Here is a 24,439-nt window from a genome sequence, read left to right as displayed (position 1 = left end):
TATTTTTAAAGTTTGCTGCGATTTTGTGGTGGATCTGCAAATCCACATTAAAATGGGATAAAAAAGTATGGGCTCCAGAGTGGTAAACCAACAAACCCCCTGTGTTTTTTGTGTGATCTGACATGTGGGGACCAAGAAAAGGGGGAAGGGGGTCTAAAATGCCTTTTCCCCATTCATTTTTCCAAAAGATATTTAGACATAGCTACAGCCTGAACGGCTTAACTTATTAACACCAAATTAGGCAGAAAGCTAGATCTTAGTCCAGAAAGTGTGCTTTTTGTCATTTTGTGTAATTCTGTAGTTTTTAAGAAATTAAGGTTTACAAATATAGATATCTAGAGACCTGATGGATCAATAGATCCAATATATCTCAATCTGAGATCTGATTGGCTGCCACCACATCAACAAAGGTGTAATGGCAAGCATCATAAGACTTGGGGACTCCACCCCCTGGCCTCATATCTCATTGGGGCACTCTGGGGTAAAAAACTATTATTTTTAAAGTTTGCTGCGATTTTGTGGTGGATCTGCAAATCCACATTAAAATGGGATAAAAAAGTATGGGCTCCAGAGTGGTAAACCAACAAACCCCCTGGGGTGGGCCAGAGCCCGGGCGGTACAAGCCATTTAATAGGGGAAAGGCGCTGTGCGACCCCCCTCCTCAAGCCTCCCTGAGGTCCAGAGGACCCGATCCCCCGGTGCCGACAATTAAAAGGGAGAGAGTGTGCGGCCACCCTCCTGAGCCTCTCTGTTGCTTGTGGTGCCCATAGAAGAGGCAGAGGCACTGCAAAACATTTTTTTAAATACTGTGGGGTGACTGCATTACATTAGAAGGAAACAGTAAGTCTCCAGGATCATTAAAACCATGACCGCAGGGGAAATTGCCATATTTTTAAATGCACTCCGAGCTGAAGATGTATGCTATACAGCTGAAGTGTGGAGACTGTTAATAGATGGCTCTATGGTTGCCTTTTGTGCCTTGAAAAATGGTAAAAGAAAGACTCATGGACATGTAAACGTGGTTAGTTTTGTTAAGGTTTTCTTCAAAATATTTAAGGACAATCACTTTTATTGAGCATTGCAACATTTGAATTTATGAAATATGTTTGCTTATAGTTAGTGGTGACTTTTTGACAAACCCAGTATATTTGCCTTACTTAAAACAGCACCCTTTATATTGTTACACAGAGTCAGGTTTAAGTTCTCAGGGTATCGTTAGCCGCTAGGGGGAGGATGGCCCTTCACTGTGCACGGGGACATCTTAAGAATTTTGGGGCCCAAGGCCAAACATATTATGGGGTCCCCTGTTCAGGACAGGTTTGAATTCATGATTCACTTTCAACTCTTTCATGCCCTCTTTGGCCAGGTCACTGACAGTGAACAGGTTCAATCGTCCAAATTTTAATTTGTTTACATCTTATGTTCAGCGATAGTGATGTATGTTTTCAGTATTGTAACACAGCAGCAGTTCATTACTATTACTGCAAATAATCTTTGTGAGACCCTCCCATTTTTCACATGTGCTGGATTTGCATGAAAAAAAACAATTTATCTGCAAAATGTCTGTTTAAGAATTATCCAAGATCATCAGGGCAAAACTCTCTGCAGAACAAAGGTGGCTCTAACAGGGGATCCCCTGAAAGGCTGTGGCCCTGGGCCAGAGCCCACTTTACCCATGTTTTCAAACGTCTCTTGCTGCGTACTTCAAAAGGGCATGCACAGCAGGATTTGACTGTCGGTGGAGGCGTTGGGTGCAGGCCCTGTTCCCAACCCCATGCTGTGTACTGCCAAAAGGCTTTTGCAGCAGTGAGTTGGGTGCCAGTGGCGGTTGGGCGCAAGCCCTGGGTCCAACCCCACACAGCGCACAGTGATGGTCATCTTACTTCACAACTTCATGTTAAATAAAACCATGGAAATTCACTGAAAAAATCAAACGTTAAAGTGACGTTATAGTTTGGTATGGTACTAATTTCTTACTTTGCATTAAAAATGAAAAAGGAAATCATGCAAATTCACTGGAAAAAACAACAGTTAAAGAGACGTTAGAGTTAGGTGAGCATGTCAATTAAAACATGCCATTTTAAATTAACAAACTACCTACTGAAATTCACTAGCTATAGTTATCTGAAGTAACTATAATTTGTGCCCTAAATTACATCATTGATGACAACATTGTGCATGGCAGGGGCACGAGTTATAATGCCACAACTATAACATTTCTTGAAGTTGTATATATATCACGAACACTAGCCAAGGGCATTCGAGCACTTTACATGAGCATCCGATTACATTACATAAAGGTGAATTTATTTTAGTCTAAGCATAGAAGATTAAGTGATTTTCCCAGAGCTAACACCAAGACTCAAACCTGGTTTCCCAGATCCAAAAACGGCAGCTCTGACAGTTAGGCAATGTCCGTATTTCTCAATTTATGTGTGAAAGTCGTACACAAGTGGCATGATTGTCTATGATTACCTATAGTGAGCACCTTGTCTGTTGGCTTTGTGAAATAAAAAAAACAGCAGCTAAAAGGACTGGAAGGTTCACCCAGAGTCTTGCATGGGAATTTGTTTTGATCCTATTAAAATCAAGTAAAGACACTTTAGTTGGTGGTGCACAAATGATACATATTCACTGAAACCTGATTTCCACACATTATCATGTGTGTGCAATATAGTTTTATCAGTAAAACCGTATGTCTGTGGAAAAATAGTGAACGAAAGTATACAAAAAAATGATGGATGGAATGCTTGAATTAATCTCATCCACTGGTAATTCTTCGGGCCACATCCCAATCCATCGTTATTTTGCACACCATGTCAACTCAGTTTGGACGCAGTTATATGCAAATCATTCTGGACCGTGCTCCAATCAGAACAGTCCAACCCAAACTGCCAAGCCAGGTCCTCCCTAAACTGGGACATAAGTGACTCAGGACTGGTTTTGCCCTAGTTATGGGTTCATCAGACAGGTGCAGCTTGGTTCCAGTGACACAGTGTGCATGGGACCCACATCCAATAGCAATGTATTGGGATACGGCCTGAGTGTTACCAGTGGCTGAGACTAATTCAAGCATTCCATCCATCACTGCTTGTGTACTTATTAAGCAAAAATAGTGGTCTTTTCATTAGAAAACGTGCTGCCTGGAACTGCCAGTGCTCTACCACTCAATGCTTTAGTTACCTTATCAAATCGTCCACCTCAGGTCCATTAAAGCTAGTCGGGTCACAGATGTTTGTTGTTCTAAAAATTGGGTTGTGATTCTCAAAAGTTGGGAACAACTGCTCCTGTCCCTCCCAAAACAATTGGATTCTTCCTTTATTCTCAAATCTATCCTACGATAACCCTCTCTTGACTGCTTTTTCACTTCAAGAGTGTGTGCAACTAAATCAAGCAAACACATTTTTAAGTCTTGTTAGAGGATGAGTTCTGTTAAACAATGTATTTTCCCTATGTGTGTCAGCGTCCCAACACTTAGGTGCAGTATTCCATTCTCCTAATTGTCTCAGAGGATGATTCCTGGAAGGCCCTGAAATCTCACTCCGTGCAAACTACTGACTACCAAATATGCTTTCTTTGGTAAGGCTCACTTACTAACTGGCAAGTCCTATGACAAGTCTCCCCTGACCTTGGGGCATCATTATTTCTCAGTTATCCTCTTGGTTTATCGTTTTTCCCAGGAATGTGTTAGAAAATGGCATGGCTGATATTTTACTGACAAGTTATATTAGAGACCTGGCCAAAATTGTTTCAGCGTTTTCGACTCCAGGACAATCATTTATATATGTTGTGTCCCTACAACTGTAAATGCCTGCGGTTGCCATGGAAGTCCATACTAGGCCCGTGTGGTCTCTGAATCTTCCCATGTAATGTATCTGGTTTTAGCTCCTTTATAAATCCTGAGGATATTTAAAATGCTTTAAAGCCACCACAAGAAAGATGGTCTACCACACACTGCTATTTTGTTTTGTGCGGTCAGAATCTGAAATTTCTGTTTTTTTTATGTTTACCTAAAGCAGGTATTTAAACCTGTTCACAAATGAGTGAAGTACAAACTTGGATTACTGTGAATGCTCACTCTCATAGCCCTCATGTGCACTACTTCTGTTTAGGTTAAAGGGGACTTGCATCCTACCTAAAACCTATACTAGTTTTGGAACATCACATTTGGGAAGTTCATAAGGATACAGATCTGGATCCACCTTACCTACTCACACATGTATGTGTAGTGGAGACAGAAGAAATTTGTATATATTTGGTGAAATATACAAAAGGCCATTTCATATGAGGTCAGTCGGATTAGTGAGGTCTACTGCACTCTAATGGATTCCGTAGGGATTAATGGAACAGTTCCATTAATGTACCTTTGTGGAGCTGACCTTGGTCTGTTAAGGGAAAGTTTCTTACTCTTGAAGCATACTCTTTGCTGAAACTAAGTTGCACTGTTTCTGTATAAAGTAACACTGGGCCAAAATGAGTAATTGCATCAGAAAACAAGCATTTACAATGCAATGGTCTCGGCATTATTAATGTTTGAGCTATTGGCATTGCTCATGACATTTTTTTTTTAAATCATAAATAAATGGCATTGTCATTTACATTGCCAATAGCTTAATCGTTAAATAAATGGCACTGTCATTTACAATGCCAATAGCTTAATCACTCGCAAATGCATGACCTATTGCATTTACACCCACACAGAGCCACCCACACACACATACAGAGCCACCTACACAGAGCCACCCACACAGTCATTCACATAGAGCCACCTACAGAGCCACCCTCACACAGACAGAGCCACCTACACAGAGCCACCCTCACACAGACAGAGCTACCCACACATAGAGCCACCTACAAAAAAAGCATTTGCAATGCAATCGGTCTCGCCTTTGGGACCTTATATGTATTTAGCTATGCAGCACATTACCCTGGGTGCTGAAACATCTACTGTTCTTTAACATGGAGGGAAAGTAAGCTCCAAACTGTGTGACACATATGGGAACACATGGATCGAAATATTGCCATTCAGCGCGAAATGGTATAGTCCAAAGCTCTATTTTTATTATAAAATCAGGGCCTTCGGTGTTCATATCACTGAAAATACAAGATTTGAAAATAATATTATTGTCTACGGGTGCTCGTGGAAGACAATTTCTATGGACGGAAATCTAGAGAATGCTAAAGTGATTCGGGTATTTTACTGACCTCTGCTGGTCGTTTTCTAACAAGGTGTAATCATATTTGTGTAACGAGGGTTGAATCTCCTCTGATGAACCGACCTCTGTGAGAGTGTCCATGGCGAAATCAAAGTCCAGGTTATTCCTATCAGAGCTGTCTCTTAAAGTCTAAGGACGAGTTCGAACAAAAGTCAAAATTTTAGCAGAAACAGGGTGAATTTTAGGTACAAGAGGCCATTAATCTGACAAGGCTCACAATAAATATTCATGTATATTGGGTCAGTGAGTAAACATGTGAGACCCATCCACCCCGACAGAGTGAGAGGTGAGATGTCTCGCTGTGACACTATCAAGAGCAGTAATCGGTCACAGACCTGCCAACGCATACACTGCTGATCAGACATACTGGGGTCTTTATAAAAGGTTTAAACAATCCCAGAAAAATTATAACGGAGTTACATACATAAAACTGATATAGTAAAGAATACTACTTTGTGAACAATATAAAACATGGAAAGTAACGAACTGGACAAACGAGAAAAGAATACGCTAATGTGAAGTATCGTTGTTACTTACTTTAAGCAATACACATATGGAACATGCACGCATGAGTCGGAGCTGCTCCTAAACACTGACAGCAAAACAATTGCTACTGGGAGAGATATGACAAATTTGCAAATCTCATCTGCATTTAAAAGTGTATGCTGACCCTCAGCGGCACTTTTCTTTCCAACTAATCAGTGGCATGCAGCATACGGTTACTGTTAAGTGAGAAACAGATACAGTTGGTTACTGATGGTGTAACAGTAAATCATTTTACCAAGTTCCTCGATTTGAAATAGTCCAAGCATTTCGATCCCAGAGCTCCTCTTCCACTGTATACAAGCACTTTCTGAGCCTCTGCCGCTACCATCCTGTCTCCTGATAATCTCCGAGAGGGTTTTGCAACCGTGCACTCACTAAGAGATCTCTGCACAGTACTAAGTACAGCCCTCGGTGTGCAGAACAGAAGGACCGGCTGGAATATACAGTTCCTGGGAAACAAATGTAAGTAACTCTATGATTGGTCCATTCACTCAGATGGCAATTGGTCAGTGCGCGTCCTCGTCTTATTGGTCAATATATGCTCCTTTTTCACGTCAGTGGCTACGGTCACGCAGTATGGTTGTTTTTGTCTCCTACCGGTGACCTTTTACGTATTTTCTTTACTCCAACTGAAAGCTTTAGAAGTAAACTGGAATGACTATTCATTCGAGCTGCGGTCTATTAACACAAACGATAGGGTGTGGCGTCACAGCTAGAGCGGCTGACCTTGCAGCTAAGGAACCAGGTTAGTGTGTGACGGAGACTTAAACATCCTGGGATTCTTAGTAAATCACTTAATATCTCCGTGCCTAAAAATTAATGTATTTGTCTGTAATGCAACTGGTGCTCGTGTAAAGCGCTCTGAGCCCTTCGGGTCTAGTTGCGCTATGTAAACAAGGAACACAAGGACAACAAGTCGGGCCTGGAACAGCCTTGGAAGAGACACAGGAGGGCAGGAGCGTGATGCCATGAGCGTGCACATTGGCGTTCCCTGCGGCTCGTGCTTTCCCTGCGGCTTGTGCCAGTGGCGGTGCCTGCAGGCTTCGCCTGTTTCTGGGAAGCACGTTCACAGACCGGAGTCTGCTTGTGCACCGGTCTGCACCACTTGGGGAGGCAACACAACGCTGCAACGCCTGGCGAGCCCTAAAAAGTTGGGGGTGATCATACAAAAATAAACTTTTCCTTACAGAAGCATATACACACTGCCATCTTTGAGTAAAAGGCTACCCATATGTTGAGAATAATGGAAGTATGCATGGGTTTGCACAGTAGCTTAAGTGAGACGTGATTTGGAGTCATGCAGGGTCGTGGAAGGTAGGGAGCTCCAAACATGTTGCAGTTACGTTATGCAGAAACAATACAAAATGCTAAGATAGGGATATGATTGGACTTGAAGGAACTACGAAAACGAGCAGGCAGAAGGCAACGTCTTTTGTGTTTTCCTCAACAGTAGCAGCAGGTTTGCATCAGTTGGCGTTCAATGTGCCACACAGAACCACTTTTTATATAGCACAAGCATGGTCACAGGGGTTTAGAGCGCTTTACAAGAAGTTGGTTGTAACAGTTGAAAAGAACAACCATTTAAGTAAAAACAGTGAGTAGAGTTAAAAGGTCTTTGCCCAAGCATCTATATAGTGGGAAGGCATTCCGCCTTTGTCAAAAGTGTATTTCGAAGAGGTTGACCTCGAGACATTAGACTGCTGGGCACCTTACGTTCGAGTGTCTGTACAGTCCCAATATTATGTACTGCACACATTGTTGTAAAAACAAGAACATACGTAACAAACTTGCTGATCAGTAACTAATTTGATAAGGAGTTAGAACAATTCCCTGATTATTGACGAGAAACACGTCGAGCATCATGACTACTACAGGCATCATATGCAAAGGCGAGTAATCGTTCAACGTGCAAGTTCTTGTGTATGTATAAACAGACCCACTGAAATTATGCAGCAAAAGTGCAAATTATGTGGCACAACCCAGAACAAGCGAAGGCCTTTCATGTTTATAGTAACATTTGATCTATTTGAGCTAGAAACCATTTTTTGGGGAAAAAATCTACAGATTATGCAGCAGCTGATGAATTATTTTGCAAATCCACAATTATGTGAAAAACGCCACACCGTCATTATACACCAGCCGGACTTGCTCATCATTATTTGAAGGACCGACCCGGCTGACCGGACGAACCGTGGCCGCCCGACTAACAGAATGTGATGTCTGTGCTGAAGTGGCTTTCATGCATGTCGCACGCGTGAGTCCCCAGACCGGCCGCTGCTCGCTCTGATTGACTGTCACGCAGATATTTATAAATTCTACTGTTATATTTTTAATTTAGAGCGCCGTGACATTCACAGCTCAGTCTGCTCACTGCGACTCTGCCCTCAACGGGACTGCGGGCACTATCGTTAATGGGGTTAAACTGACGCAGAGCTGGGAAACAAAAGAGACTTGTGTTTATTGCGTATTCCCCTTGCACGTGATTCCTTTCTTATAAGGGCGACGCTCCTCTTTTCAGCGCTCTTCATGTTAGGAGGCAGAGCTGGTAACGAATATGCTGTTGATATTTCCCCAGGTTCCCAGTGGCTCTGGAAGTAGAGGAGGGGGTGGTGCAATACACCCAAACTTTACGGGAAGAGGCCATTAAGAATGCAAAGTCCAAACCGCCTTTTCAGTGGCCTGCAGTAATTATGAAACAACGTTCTCACAATCTGCATTAAAAACAGACAGAACCAGTGCTAAGCACGCTGTGGCCTGGAGTTTTCCTTGCTATGAGAATGCATCGCGCAATAAAGTGACCACGCAGTGTGTCAGCGTAAAAGGCCATTTTATTAGACCAGGCTGCGTAATCTTTACATAACAATAAACATCAACAGGTAAATAACATCAAACCCCCACTCACGCTCCCCTCTCATCCGTTTCACCCATTCCACCTCATCACAAACCCCTACATGCCCCATACCATACCTTATTCATAACCAGCAATCACCTGTCATCCAGCCCGCTCCTTGTGTCCTTCCAGTCATGCCTCTATCCGCCATTCAAACTCCCCCCCCCCCAAGGGATGGGTGTGCCCACTCTTGACCCCCCTGTCCCTTCAAAGTCCCGCCTAAAGCAGCTCTGGCCTAAACTGGCAACGCCATAGACCGCCCCAAACCACACCTCCAACTGCCGGGTGGGTGGGAGGCCTTTTTTGCTACCCTCCCGATGGTGCCAGGCGCAGGAAGAGGAAGTTCCCTTCCTCCCCTACGCCTTATACCCACCCCCTAAACTCCTCCCCTTCCCCTGCCTGTCCTATCCCTGCGTGAAAGACCCCGGGGGAAGACTAGTCTGCGACTGTGCTTCCCCCGGGGCCTTGCATCGAGCAATAACAGACCATGCAGTTTGTCAGCGTAAAAGGCCATTTTATTAGACCAGGCTGCGTAATCTTTACATAACAATAAACATCAAAAGGTAAATAACATCAAACCCCCACTCACACTCCCCTCTCATCCGTTTCACCCGTTCCACCTCATCACAAACCCCTACATGCCCCATACCATACCATATTCATACCCAGCAATCATCTGTCATCCAGCCCGCTCCTTGTGTCCTTACCGTCATGCCTCTATCCGCCATTCGAACTCCCCCCCCCCCAAGGGATGGGTGTGCCCGCTCTTGACCCCCTGTCCCTTCAAAGTACCGCCATCCAGGGAACCCCCTGTAGGGCGGTTCACTGCCCCCCCCTACCCCCAGTTCTGTAGGACCACACCAGGCACACCATCCGCACTCACTCCCTGCAACACCAGATCGCCTCGTTCCACAACTTGCTCACCACGTCTCTCATTTCCATCATGTAATAGGCATTTCCCAATTGTGACAGGTGCACTCCGTCGTCCCTAAAAACTAAAGGCTCCTCCAGTCGAATCCCTCCGTGTGAGATCACTTTGATGTCCTTGTCCCCGCAGAAAAGTCTCATCGCCCTATTGAGTTTCCTTCGTGCCTTTTCAATTGCCCCATGCTTCATCGCCCCTCTCCATACTTTCCTGGGGACCAACTCTGTCCAGGTAATGCAGGTCCATGCAAGCCTAGACTTCAACACCTCCAGGTCCCTCTGCATAAGCTGTAAAAGCGCCAAACCTGACAGCTGTACCAAGTCATTTTCTCCTAGATGTATAATCAACAAATCCGGGCATCCTCTTTGCGGAATCATCTTCGCGAGCCAGGGCAGTAGTGCTCCCCATCGCATGCCACCTTTGCCCCACCATTGTACCTCATGCAAGTGTCCTTTCAGTCCCAGGTTACGTCCGTAAACCTGTTGCTCCGCATATTTGGACGCCCAATGCACGAAGGAGTGTCCAACAATCCATGTCACCGTCTTAGTCCCCGGTCCACCCACGCAACCTACAAAGAAAAAGATGTTAGAACAAGAACAGCAAAATTCCACGAATCACTCAACTGCCTACCTGGGACCATCTCATTTCCTCACATACCTCTCACAACATTGTGACTTCCACCGCCCAATCCGCCTAATCCTGTCCCAGGACCACCCCAACCGGGCCGCAGCTGTCGCAGCCCCAATCCTAAAGGAGTGAGTCCCGAAGCCAGACGCATCCAGACCCAATCGTCGCAAAGCCTTGCGCAACACCACCAATAATTGGCCAGCCGTCATTCGCGCGCCTGATGCGTGACAAAAAATCTCCCCTTCCGACACACTTGCCATCCTCAGGAAAGTCCGCCATTCAACCACTGGGCATACCGCCCCACCCTCCGTCTCATTCAGCCACACCCACTTACCCCTGCCCAACTGATCAGTCTTCGAGCACCGCAACCAAATACCCAGGCGACCACCATCCACCCGAATCTCCTCAAACAACCTACCAGCCATCCTCCTCGTACCCAACAGTTCGTACACCCTAAACGCCCCAAAAAACATCCACACCATACACAAACGAAAGAGGCCAGCCTCAAAAAGGTTGTAACAACACTCCGGCAACACCTCAACCAGCCGGACCAATAACTCAAATGTAACTGTCTACTGCAGCCTGCCACCCCCACTCCTACATTCCCTGCCCCAACCCCGCAGCATCCTGCTCACAATCACATCTTTAGTTGGATCAAAACCCAGAAACAAGCACAGTAAAAGGAGATCCCCGCCAATTTACCAGAGATCGTAGCCGCAGTTAAACCCTTGTCAATACAATACAGCACAAAACTTCTCACTCCCTGTTCCACCGCAGACTTATCACCCAAGTCACAATCCTGATTCCAACCCATGAAAGCACCAAATTCAGACCATGCCAGACGATACGTCCTCCTTGTGGTCTCTGAAACAGGCCAATCATCCTCACTCCCCAGGCCAATCATCCTCACACCCCCAAGGCCCAGATGCCGGCCGGCAGCTCGGTCTTGCATGTATCCGCTCCAGGTGCCAGGTGCCGGAACCGCTGCCACTGCGAACGAGACAAAGCATCCGCAATGTCATTATTCGCCCCAGGGACATGCTTCGCCCGAAACACCACATTCAGCCGCAGACAAGCCAACATGAATCTCCGCAACAGCCGCAGCACTCTCAGGTCCCTAGCTCTCTGATGATTCACCAGCTCCACCACCGTCATGTTGTCCACGTGGAAGAGCACTGACCTGTTCCGAAATTCCTCCCCCCACACCTCCAGTGCCACCAGTAAAGGGAAGAATTCCAAGAAAGCAATGCTCCTCCTCTGTTTGAGCCAGTGAGCAAGCCAGCTTTCAGCGCACCACCTTCCGTCCCAGAAAACACCAAACCCCGCTGACCCAGCTGCATCAGAGTAAATTTGGCATTGCCAGACCGCCCTCTCCTCATCAAATTCCAGGGACACACCATTGAAGTCTTTTAGGAATGCAATCCAGGTCCTCAAGTCGGCCCGCACCCCCATGGAAACCCTGACTCTGTGATGTGGGAGTACCGCCCCCAACATGGCCATGCCGAGCCGCCTACAGAACGTCCGCCATGCTCTCACCACTCTACACGCAAAGTTGAGAAAACCCAGGAGTTTTTGAACCGCTCGTAAAGGAATCCGCTTCTCCTCAATCGCCCATTCCAAACATGCCAGTATTTCCGACACTTTGGCCGCAGGGAGGCATGCCAGCCACTGTACCGAGTCCAGTTCAATCCCCAGGAACGTCAGGCAACAGCTGGGACCAGCCGTCTTCTACGGTGCCAGAGGCACCCCAAACTGAAAAGCCATCTCCTGGAATCGTGACAGGGCCCTGCTGCAATCCCCAGAATCTGCCTTCCCCAAGAAGAGGAAATCATCCAAGTAGTGGGTGACTTCGCGGCACCCACTGACTCGTACCATGGCCCACTGCAGGAAAGTGCTAAATAGCTCAAACAGAGCGCAGGAGATGGCGCACCCCATGGGCAAAACCTTGTCCACGTAGATGGCCCCCCAAACTGCATTCCCAAGAGCGAGAAATCCGCCGGATGAATGGGCAGCAAACCGAAGGCTGACTTGATGTCACATTTCGCCAATTCAGCCCCCGTCCCACATACCCTCACCAAACGGATCGCATCGTCCACCGACGCATAGAGCACCTGTTAGACGGGGACCTGGAGGGTCGGCCGAGGACAGGGGGAGAGGCCTCCGGTGAGGGCCCTCTCCGGTGATCGTACAGACAAGTAACTTCCCCCCCCCCCCACAGATGGACACCACACAGAGATGAGTTCTGCACACTTTATATAGAGATCTTGAGGCAAGGTGATAACGATACAGGGGGACCAGGATACGAGGATCCTGCCAATTCTAGTCTCTTTGGGGAAAAGGGGTAGCGGGACAGTCTTAGTACCGGTCCGGTACGGGGGCGGCAGGAGAGGGAGCTCACAATCCTGGAGCTTGAGAGTTCGCAAGGATGGGCCGCGGCAGCGCCAGCAGGCTCGGAGATGGTTCACGATGAGGAGGGCCGCGGCAGCGCCAGCAGGCTTCGACGATGGTTTCACGATGAGGAGGGCCGCGGCAGCGCCAGTAGGCTTCGAAGATGGTTCACGAGAAGGAGCCGCGGCAGCGCCAGCAGGCTTCGAAGATGGTTTACGACGAGGAGGGCCTCGGCAGCGTCAGCAGGCCTAGAAGATGGTTCACGAGAAGGAGCCGCGGCAGCGCCAGCAGGCCTCCAAGGATGAGTTCGTCTCGGTGTCTCTCGACTCCAGGATACAACTGCCTTCCTGCTCTGGAGCTGCCCCAGTTATAGGTCTGGTGCCCTTTGATGTCCGGACCCTCGCACTTGGAGGTCGGGAGGTCCGGGATGAGGGAGTCCAGACACCCAGCAGGGGGGTGGAGCCAGCGCCCGGGGAGGCCGGGGGCGATCGACACCTGGCGGAGGGGAGCCATTGACCCTCCTTCTCCCATTGACCTGCCAAGTGGTCTCTTCACCTCCTGGGTGTATGGTGGTGCCTCGATGTCGGGGCCTGGCCAGGCCCGGGGTTGGGGTCGATCCGAGGCCACGCGGCCTTGTCGTGTAGTGTCCAAAATGGCGGCTGGGCCGGGGGCATTGGTCCTGGAAGGGGCCCGGGCCAGCCGATCCCGGGGTGTTCAGGAGCTGGAGGTCCGTCGGGGACGGGCCGTGGGTGGTTCCGGTGGGTTGCAGGGATAGTTCTTGTCTAGGGCACAGGTGGGGCAGGGGCCCGGGCCCCGCCATGCAGAGAGGGAGCGGGCCTTCCACGAGGCCTGTCCAACAGCACCCTAGAATCCTCCTCTGCAATGAAGTCGTTCACTGACTGGCCCTCCGGCCACGAGAGATGGTGTATCATCCTGAACTCGCCTTCCTCCTTCTTCGGCACCACCCCCAATGGAGAAATGATCAGATCGTCTAAAGGCCAGTCAGTAAACGGGCCAGCCACCCTTCCTCCTTCAACCTCCTTCCTCAACTTGGCAGACACCACACTAGGCAGTTCCTTAGCTGATCTCAAACTGTCTGCCCAATGGCGCACCCTGGGACCTTGATAGCCCACCCTAAAACCCTCTGTGAAACCCCAGAAGAGCTGTGCCACCGCCTCCTGATCCGGGTAGCACGAGAGCTACCGGGCCATCGCCTCCACCCTAACCGGTGTAGGCGCCCTTCTGTCCAGGGTGGCCCCGCCCCTTGGCGTTCCTCCACTGTTCTGAGGGAGTGGCTAGTGTAAGGCACTGGGTGAGGGCATGTTTCCCACCGCACTTTGAGCATTCATGCTTGAACTTGCAGGGTTACCTGGAGCAGTACCCTTTATTGTAGCTCCAACAGGCCCCCGTGGAATATCCCCCTGACTTGTTTGGCTGACCTGAGACGATGGTGTTGGGCACCACACCTGCCCCCGCCCCGCCTTGGGCGGGACGCGGCGGAAAGGGCCGATACACTACCGGCAAGCCGCTGACCGTGTGCGTGGACGTGGTGGAGTGCGTGGACGCCATCCACTGTACCCAGAGTTCCTGATCCACTTCCCCCCAACTCTTCTCAGGATTCGCACTAACCCGGGCCCTGAACTCCTCGTCATAACTCAACCAGGCAACGCCCCCGAACTGCATCTGAGCCTTGCGAATGATGTCCATGTACTTGAACAACGCAATCGCCCTATCCAAATACTTCTCCAATAAATGCTGGCATAAATCAAAAACCCTAACTCGCCTCTGCGCCTCTTCCAGCTCCGCCTCCCGTTCCTCCTCAGAGGTCGGGGTAGGAGGCCCCTTGATCTCATGCCCCCACACCGCCCCCACTCTGGCTCTGGTCTGCTCAGCCCATCTGACCTCGTGGATCTGCTCTAGGATCCGCTCCTCCCTGGCCCTATCGTCCCAGGACAGGGAACCCCAAATCTGAGGGGGCGGGGGCGGGCAGTAGCCAAAAAACTCGGCCCCTGGGGGGAAGAAACCCCCATGGACAGGCCCCGGGGCTCACCCTCCCCCACCACCCAAGGGAACAAGGACAGCCGACCCACCCGGGCCTACTGGATCCCTGGCCACCTCCCGCCCCGCCGGGGCAGGGGTGGACGCCCTGGAGCTGGTGGACAGGTCGATGGGGGCGTCCTCCTATTGCCCCGCGTCCACAATCGCAGCCCCCTCCGTGCAGTCCTTCCCAGAGGAGAGGTCCTCAGCCTGCCTCCGTGCCTCAGAGTCCCCGGCCTCCCCACCAGCTCCCAAAGGTAGCAATGGGGCCACTACCTGACTATCCCCCAGATCCGCCCCACCCTCCGCACCATCCGGCGCAAACTCGGGCCCCCACAGCTGGCCTGGGGGGGCCGCGCCCCTCACTGCAGCCCCAGATGCCCCTGGCAGGAAACCGAGCGGAGGGAAGACTCGCGGGGGCAGGCTCTTGCGCTTCCAGCCCCTCGCCGAGTCTCTGGGCGCTCCGCCCCCCCTCCGCTCCGTCGCCTGCCCATGCGTGCCTGGCTCGTCCTCCTGGCACGCCACCACAGCAGCCTTCACTCCGGCCGAGGCCGCGCGCGTGCCTCTCGTGGCCCCCTTCCACGCTTGCCTCTCGTGGCCCCCATCCACGCTTGCCCCAACACACCTGGCTGCAGCAGGTCCTCCCTGCCCGCGCGGGCCAACAACAGCAAGGCCGATCGGACCTCCTCGGACGAAACGCCCGACATTGTGCCGAACCGCACGCTTCTGGCGTATACCAACTCGGCTGCCGTTAAACAGCCCCCGACGCGGACCACAGCTCAAAAGCGCTAATAAAAAACCTGAGCTTTCACTATCCCTACCCTGAACTCCTTTTTTGCTACCCTCCCGATGGTGCCAGGCGCAGAAAGAGGAAGTTCCCTTCCTCCCCTGCTCCTTATACCCACCCCCTAAACTCCTCCCCTTCACCTGCCTGTCCTATCCCTGCGCGAAAGACCCCGGGGGAAGACTAGTCTGCGACTGTGCTTCCCCCGGGGCCCGGCATTCAGCGTGCCTTGCATATGTGCTGTCAGTGGCTGAAAGTCACTTTTGTAATGTTGGACCAGATCACACCTGTGCTGCGCGGCAATTGGTTGTTTAATGATGGTCCTTTCAACCCCCACGATTAGCGTTCTAGAGACAAGCAAACCTAGAATTCGGGATAACATAAGTGCCCACACGATCTGACATATAGAACTAGTCATGCTTTCAGTTAACACCACTTTGAATTCCATTCTGGGACTTATAATTTTACTCTCCCTCATAAACTATGTTGATTTACCCGGGCGGCCCGCTAATATTACATGGGCGACCTGAGCTATCAAGTCCTAAAGGGTTGTTAGGTAAATGCCAGACCTGGCAGGGGGTATCACGTGACATGTCATTACTTGGCAGCTCATTTACTCGCATGCATTACGCGGTCTCTAGCTATACCCTTCCTTTTCAGCCCCAGTTAAATATATTAGACTCTTGATGCTCCAGCCCTTTAACTATGATGCAACGTTTTTGTCCCAAGTACTTGTCTCCGGAATTACCGCTCAAAATATAAAAGCATTTTTTTATGCATGGTTTTCTGCATTAAATATCGATCTCTTTTGAGTACCAATATAATGATACTCAGTGTATTAAACTAGGAAAGATTCAAACTTTGTCAAATTCTTTACAACCGATTTGCTTTGCCAAAACTGTAGAGCAGCAGCAAAATAAAAATAATAATTCAAAAACATTGTTATGATGTGATATCATCAAGGATGCTAGGGCGGCCCAGTGTTATGATGTATGCCTTGCCTTTTTTTTAATCTACGATCCCAAGATGGCGAATGACTCCTGAAGCAGTACATTAAAAAAAATATATATAATTTCTGATAATTGTTTTCCTTGTCTTCATTGCTTAATTTTGCTCTCAAGAAAGTGTCACTCATAGTCGTTGAATGTCACTCATAATTGCACTGAAAGTATGAAAGTGTCACACATGAGCAATCTGCAACCTTGGCAGCAATGCGGAAGTAGCATACATATAGTTAGGGGAGCAGAGAGCAGTTGCAAAGGAGAAACAAAATGCACTGACGGGCTTACCTCATCGCTGATGGTTGAAGTGCGCGTGCCCTAAAAGCGCGAGGGTTGACGGCTGAGCGCGCTCGCGCCTGGTTCCTCCATCCAGCCTACACCAGAAGGTAGGGGTGTGGCTTGGAGTCAGATTTGCGGCTCCGAATCCCACGGGAGAGGCAGATACCCCTGGCTGCAGGTGTGCGAGACCAGGAAGAGACCGGAACCAGCGGCATTCCGAGAGCCAGGTACGGGCTGTGCTGGGAGCTGGGTAGACGGAACGTGAGCTGGAGAGCAACACTGGAATAAAGGAGAGCACCAGTGACTCCAAAGCCGGGGAGAGTAAAGGGCCCCCTCAGGGGAGAGCCAAGAGCTGGAGCGGCTACAGGTGCACAGGGTCAGGTCCGTATAGTTAGGGCCAAATACCGGGTTTAAGGTCAGGATATGAACGGAGCAGAGAGCACGCACACCGATCCAAGCCAAAGTGAGACAACCAGCAGGTTGTGGGACAGGAGATTTGCACGGCTCCGGGGGGCAGGGCGTGCGCGCCCACGATGTGAAATCGGCACGCGCTCCCCGCTCTGTCTCCGTTTAGAGTTAACTCGGCGACAGTAGGTCTCGCTGCCGAGACCTAAAAATGGGGTTGGGCACAGTTGTTCCTGAAGCTTTTGGAAAATGACTCATTTATACAGGACCTGGTCTCATTCTTCTGACAGCCATTTTAAAGATCGCAGAATTGGAAGAGAGATCTTTTGCATTATCTTGGTATTTCATAATTTCCTGCTTCATTCATGCCTGAGATCAGTGAATTAAACCTTTCGTCTTTTATTACCCTGCAGTTTACTCCTATGATCATCTTAAAGTTGTAGGTTTACCTGGCAACACTCTGTTGCCTTGGAATTCATTTTGGATTTAAAAAATTTTTTAATCACTTTAAATATGTTTTGGACTAATACGATCCAATGTACAACGATTTTGACTCATATAGATTTTCTGCTGGATCTCTTGAATTCTCTTTTAAGGAACTGTATTTTGTACTTTGTTCATTTCATAATTGATAAGTTTAACAATGTCATCTTGTCAATAGCACTCAACAAGAACTGTAACAGTGCCACCTCCTTCCTAGACAGTTTTATTTCCTTTGTAAAGCAAACATTGTTCATTTCAAGAACATTCTTTGAAACCTGTTTCTAAATTGACAGCTTCTAAGAGGCAAAAGAGGTACCATCTTTTGGCTTACCTTTACATTTTATGATGTATAAATGTACTTTTCTAGCTTATAAAAGAGACATGAATAGCTACCTTTAAGACATAAATGAAAGAATAAAGTATAGAACATGACATATGAAATGTTAAAAGGGCAAGTAAGTCACACATGCAATTCTGAACCATTGTATTATGCCATTATTGGCTAAGGCTCTTTAATCCGCGAATTTCAAAGAAGTATTCTAGAAGATAAGTTTTGCCACAAACGGCAAGAATATATCTGCCATATTAGTCATGCCATTCAATTATCCATAGTGTTTCTCAATTTTTTTGCTGAATATGGGGTATGGTCTCTCAAACCTTGCCAATTTATCTCCTTGCTATAGTAGAGGCCAGATCGAGGAATAGTTTCATCTACTCACCTTTGTGTTTGCCAAATCACCAAGAGAAACATTTATAGATCAGGTTCTTCTGTCCATTGCACTGTCTCAAAGACTTTGATGAATGCGTCTGTCAAGGAGGGTTTAATCTTGGAACATATCCATATTGTATTGTGAACATACTAAGCAGTGCACTCTGCCATATACAGTCTCTTCTCTATGACACCATTGCAGTAATATGTAAGACGTGCTCTCCTTAAAATGAATTGCTCAGAAAACATTAAAAAAGTTTACAATCATTGAAGCTTTTCGGCATCTAGCTAAGCCTTTTCCAGCATAAAAATACACTCCTCTACCCACTAGTGGCTTTATAGTCAATTAAAGTTGGTATCGGTGTAATGAAGCATACTCCCATTTAGAGAATTAAGTAGAGAAAGCCATATAGGTTTAATCCTTTAAATTCTTCATCAACAAAGCATATACTTCCCCAAGGTCATAGGACTCCTTCAGCTGACTCCCCAGCATCATATGAACCATGGAACATTCTATAATGAATCAGAACATTCAGAACCACCTTCTCTGCTCCAGTGGCTGCTGGTATGGAACGGGGGTGGCGGGTGGTGAAATAAAAAAAAGTAGAAAGAAAATGTCACTTACCTCTGCATTGTCTCTCTTACGTCGTCTCTCCTCCGCTTCTCTTCCAGGAAGCACCCAGGCTCACTAAGCCAAACACGATGCTGCTGTCATCATAACCTATGTGGACTGCATTTTAATGTATTGATGGTGGACAGCAATCTTAGCTCTATGGGTGCCATCTCGAAATATCCTACTATCCTCATCATCCACACATATATATGTTTCTGTACATAGTACGTATGCACTTTTTGCACCAATAGTCACTTTCACTGCGCTGTCACTCTCTAGGAGCACCTCACAATTGTTTTAAGACTAATGAATTGAATTGCATATCTCAAAGAATAAAATGAGCTAATTGTGTTAGAGGTGTTTGTACCCTAATCCTAACACTCTGCTTTGGAAGTCAAGGGCTGCACTTCCCCCACAGGGCCCACTTGTTTGTGAAATATGGTATATTAAAAGGCCTGTCTAACCCTAGTAAATAGTGTTTGATAAAAGTGAAAAATGTTTACCAGTTTGATGATAAATACAGAATTAAGTTAAAGATCCATTAATGCACATCACCATGTGTCCACAGCCAACAGTGATGAAAGTGAATCGATCCTCGCTATTACTGTGGACAAAAGCCCAGATGGACGATTGGGGTTCAGCGTGCGGGGCGGTTCCGAGCATGGCCTTGGGATTTTCGTTAGCAAAGTTGAAGAAGACAGCAGTGCTGGTAAGAAAAATGTACTTCCTAAGCAATTCTAAAGATGCGTTTTGTCTTGCTAAATGTGAAAGCAGAAGTAGCCGTGATTTCAAACACAAAAAAATGTGTTTGAATGATGCTATGTGACTAAATTATTTTCCATAGATAATTGCAATAAAAGCATTGAAAAGAAAATACAAATTTCAACCATTGGCAGTCTTACGTTTTTTACCTGTGAAAATAAACGATGGGTAATGTCAAATAAAGGCATTTTGGGGTAGTATTTATTAGCTGCTTGACAAATAAACTGCAAGGTCTATTTCCCTTCCAGTAGAAAACTCAGTGGTGTTAGACAAAAATAAAACATACTTACCTGTTATGTTTGTGTGTATTATATATATGTAAAAAGAAGTTCTACATTAAAAAAGTATAGTGTAACAGTGATATATATGCACGCAGACTGTAAGTACAGCGTTTTAGTAAATCCACTGCAAGACCATGGGGCATAGGACGAATGTGGACAGCACACATTAGAAAGTATATCGAGTTAGTGTGCAGTAAAGATAGTACTGAATGTCTTGCTATCCAATAATATAAACTATGGACAGTCTTATAGGTCATCTTTCCTTTTTTTCTCTTTTTCTTAAATCTGCTGGTATTCTGATGCACTTGCAGCACTAGGTACAAGCAAGCAAAGGCACAATCCTCAGCTGGCTCTCATTTCATCCTGACCATGCATCTTCATGAGGGTTAATAAATATCAGTCCAAATAGGATGCTCATGGAACATGTAGCGGGCAATTACATCACAGTAGCCAGGGTGTTCCAGCGTAGTAATAGTTTAAACAGGAATGACAGTGATCTCAATGACAAGGCCAAGACTTTTGATAGTATATGATTTGTAGTCATGAGTTACAGGCTTAGTGTTTTTTACCTGCAGCCCAATGTGAAGACTGCCAACCAGTACTGCCTATTCAAATTTGTATAGCTCCTCATGACTGGGTCCCCACAACGTTCTGATCGAAAGAGGTATGTGTGACTAGTTCTTGGATGCATGAGTGGTGGGATACCCATAGTTGGGTTTCTCGTGTATTTGTTGCCCCATAAGTTGCTCGAACTTCATAGAGGTTCGTGGCAGTGAGAGTTGCCACATCCCGTGTTCCTTTCATGACCCTCCTACACTTTTTTCCTTTCCATCATTTCTACATATACCATTGTAAAGCTAATTATATACATTTGGGTGTTAAATTGCATAACCTTAAATGCAACAGATCGACTCCTCAGTGGTACCGCACCTGCACAAAGTGCTGTGGCTGATGGCATGGCCATTGCAGCACATCTACACAAATACATTGACCACTGGTCCCACCCCTTCATCCTGTTTCCTGACCTGATGGAAAGCAAGAGCCCAGCAACCCATGATTGGTCAGAGATCATCTAGCTCCAATCTACAAAATTAAGAGGACCGTATGGGAAAAGTAGAGTGACAGTGCACCTTTGGTAGGTTGCCATAGAATAGTACAACTACTACAGGAAAATGAGACTTTTACTGATTGGTTCCTTTCAAATGTGTTGCATTGTATGGTTTCTCTTCCTTTGGTAGGTTGCCATAGAATAGTACAACTACTACAGGAAAATGAGACTTTTACTGATTGGTTCCTTTCAAATGTGTTGCATTGTATGGTTTCTCTTCCTTTGGTAGGTTGCCATAGAATAGTACAACTACTACAGGAAAATGAGACTTTTACTGATTGGTTCCTTTCAAATGTGTTGCATTGTATGGTTTCTCTTATGTTTCTTAAAACCTGTCTCGGTCACTCCTTGGATCGTGTAAAGATATGTTGGAGATTCTTTATTCCAGTAGTGGGGCTCTGAGTTGACTGTTGTGCAGGTTGCAGTTGGCTCTACGTTCTCCTCCTGTATCCAGAAATATACTTCCAAGTTCAGTTTACCTGCACCCCCTCTCCTGGCTACAAGCTGGTGACAATTGCAAGCTCTGGAGAGGACTGAAGTTCCTCAGGTCTGCTGTCTTTAATGCAGTGTATACAAATACTGGAATTTCCCAGATCTGCAAGGGTTGGATTTCTAACCCATGAGAGGAAGGACGTAGTTGAATGCACTACACTGAGGAAGAAATACCATTTGATCTGCAGCCTTGACATTAACCCACTAGGCAGTTCTGTGCAGGTAGTGTTGTCAGATTACTTACCAGTCCAGTCCAGTCTAGTTCAAGTTTCAGGGACACATTGGTAATCCAAACAACCTCTCAATCTTGAACAACACAATGAAGAATAGTACTAGGAGCAAAATAGATTTGTATAAAACTTTCATTTTAAAAGTCTCTAATTTATGCTGTGCCTGTGTGTTTACTGTGTTGTGTACAGTAGCCAAACTCCGTAGGAATCTAAAAGCAATTGGTGAAATATGAAATGAAATGAATTCGTACTAGTATAGCGCACTTATACCCTGAGGTGTCTTGGCGCTGTACGCATACCGCTGTAGAACCCTTCCTGGCTTTTCCCTGTGAAATGCCCACTCCTGGTCACCATCAAGGTGAAGCCAGACTTGAGAGAGGCAGTCCATGCCGAAACGCGACTATACTGGTGAATCAAGTGAATACTTACAAGTGAGTGCTCGGGTTCCTTTTTGGAACATTGTTTGAAATATTAATAGCGCTGTTTGATGTGGCATTGGTGACATATATATTCTCTCTCTCTTTTTCTCTCTCTCACAAACACACATATATATGGGTTTCACTTACCTTATATATACTTATCTTGTGTAAATTATATTGGATATGTGGTAAGGGCACGTGTTGTAAATGCATGCATGTAATGTCATAAAACTGTCTCCATACCTTCCAGGACATTTTTGTAGCAACATGTGAGGTGGTGCCTAGGCATGGTCAACACAGTGATTAGGCTGTTTTGGCTTGGAAACAACTGTAAGTAAAGGAGCCGGACAGACACACTATATTGGATCCTGTAGTTTCATGGCTTTTAGAAGTGGTGATACTGCTTCAGCCCACCATACTGAGCACATTTCACAATTGGTGAGTGCATTGCTTTACCGAAGGTTTGGTGCAACATCAGTGGTCTAAGAAGTTGATTTATATAGATTGATGCCAAGTATGGCATATCCAGAGGGAGCTCCAGGGATGTTTCCTGTATACATTTCATTCACCAAAGACGGGTCTCACTCGCAAAGCATCCATTTTTTAAAATGATAGTCCTGTACTCACTCAGTACTGAGAGCCAGTCATAACCCAGGTAGAATGCTAGGGTGTGTCTGCATTTTTGTTCAGCTGGGTAGGTGTGCTCCATATTGGTGATGGGACTGGCACATGTTCTTTTCTATAAAGAGAAGGCGAGTGCCCTAGCTAATGATCAAAAGGATGATTGCTAGTCCACAAAACAAACTTTAAAACTAGGAGGAAAACAAGCATTTGCAATGCAATAGGTCTCACATTTACGCAAGTTTAAGCTATTGGCATTGTAAATGACAATGCCTTTTATTTTCATTTTTAAAAAGAAAAACATAAATAAAAGTCATTGTCATTCACAATCCCAATAGCTAAATCTTACGTAAATGTGAGACCTATTGTATTGCAAATGCTTGTTTTGTTTATCCGGAAAACGTTGCTTGTTTTGGCTCCCAACATTGACATCTGCTGTTACTGATAGCTCCTGCCTGGAGCTGATGGCCCAGCCAGGCAATAATAAGCCTGATTTGATGCTTTGAAGGATCCTAACCAATGGCAGTCAGAGCATGTGGGAAGGGGCGGGGTGAACTAAACTACCCAACCCTGAGCTTCAAATAGGAACAGTGACAAAACAAAGCACGCTGCTAAACAACTTCTTATCGCCGCCACCGGTCCCCAAACCTGCACACAGAATCACTTCACTTCCTCGGGCATCAAAATGTGACTCCTCCTCTCCCATGCCAAAACACCACCTAACATCCAGCACCGAGGACACCACAGCACGCCCTCTCCAAAAGACAACAACCCACCTCCTCCCTTGTTTCAAGATTTCCAACAAGTCCATGTGTATAAAGTGAGAAACCCACCAAGGGGCAGGAAGGGGGAGGGGGAAACCGAGGGACGAAGAATAATGATGAGAGAAGGCGGAAGGGGTTGAGAAAAAGAGGTAGGGAAGAACAAAAGAAACCGATGATGGAAAGGGAGGAAGGGGGAAGTGGACTAGGAGGGAGGATAGATACCAACGTGGACAGGATAGCAATCCAGGTTTTAAAGTACATAAGTAGAAGGAGAGAAAGATACAGACGTGAAAAGAAAAAGCGTTTGGGGGAAGAAGAAGATAAACTAAAGACCAAGAGGCAATGAGGGAGATTGAGATGAAGATTAAGTCGATATAAAAGAAGAAAATGTGGGAATGGACGGGTGAGTCTTGAAGTTATAAGTATACGGGTCAGGAAAAATATGGGTGCAGAGATTATAGAAATGAGCGATGCTCGTGCGCGGCGCACGCACTTCCAGGAATGTGAAGAATGCCGCTGGCACCCGGCTGCGCTGCACACAATACTTCCTCCAGAGACAAGCAGATGGCATTGCCGTCTCCACGGAAGTGTGTTCTTAATCAGGGGCCGTGACTTTATAGCTGCGGATATTCTACTCCTACGTAGTTTGCACAGGGGTCCTCACGAAAACACACACCATAAACCTTAGCGATGCCTATGCAATGCATCCCAAGAGGAAACATTATTCTGTATATTGTATCAAAAAGGTTGGCATTTCTGATACCTTTATGTTGCTGTTAGAAAACAAATATAATACACAGTAGCATTCCCAAAAACGCCACATCGACTAAAGTGCTTTACTGCCGGTGGGAAGTCTTTG

At 46.8% G+C, this 24,439-nt stretch overlaps 1 protein-coding gene across 1 annotated transcript in view; it reads left to right on the top strand.

The window, feature by feature from the left end:
- LOC147660886 (PDZ domain-containing protein 7-like) overlaps positions 1-24,439 on the top strand; it is a gene marked incomplete at its 3' end in the record, with an annotated part of 489,505 nt that overhangs the window by 56,773 nt on the left and 408,293 nt on the right. The window contains exon 2 of the mRNA XM_086951444.1: positions 19,472-19,612. Within this exon, the coding sequence (XP_086807570.1) occupies positions 19,472-19,612 (141 nt within the window). The remainder of the gene's footprint in view (positions 1-19,471; positions 19,613-24,439) is intronic.

Source organism: Lissotriton vulgaris, unplaced genomic scaffold, assembly GCF_964263255.1.
Source record: "Lissotriton vulgaris unplaced genomic scaffold, aLisVul1.2 SCAFFOLD_1420, whole genome shotgun sequence".
In the NCBI taxonomy this organism is placed as follows: Eukaryota; Metazoa; Chordata; class Amphibia; order Caudata; family Salamandridae; genus Lissotriton; species Lissotriton vulgaris.
This window is presented reverse-complemented; position numbering and strand designations above follow the sequence as displayed.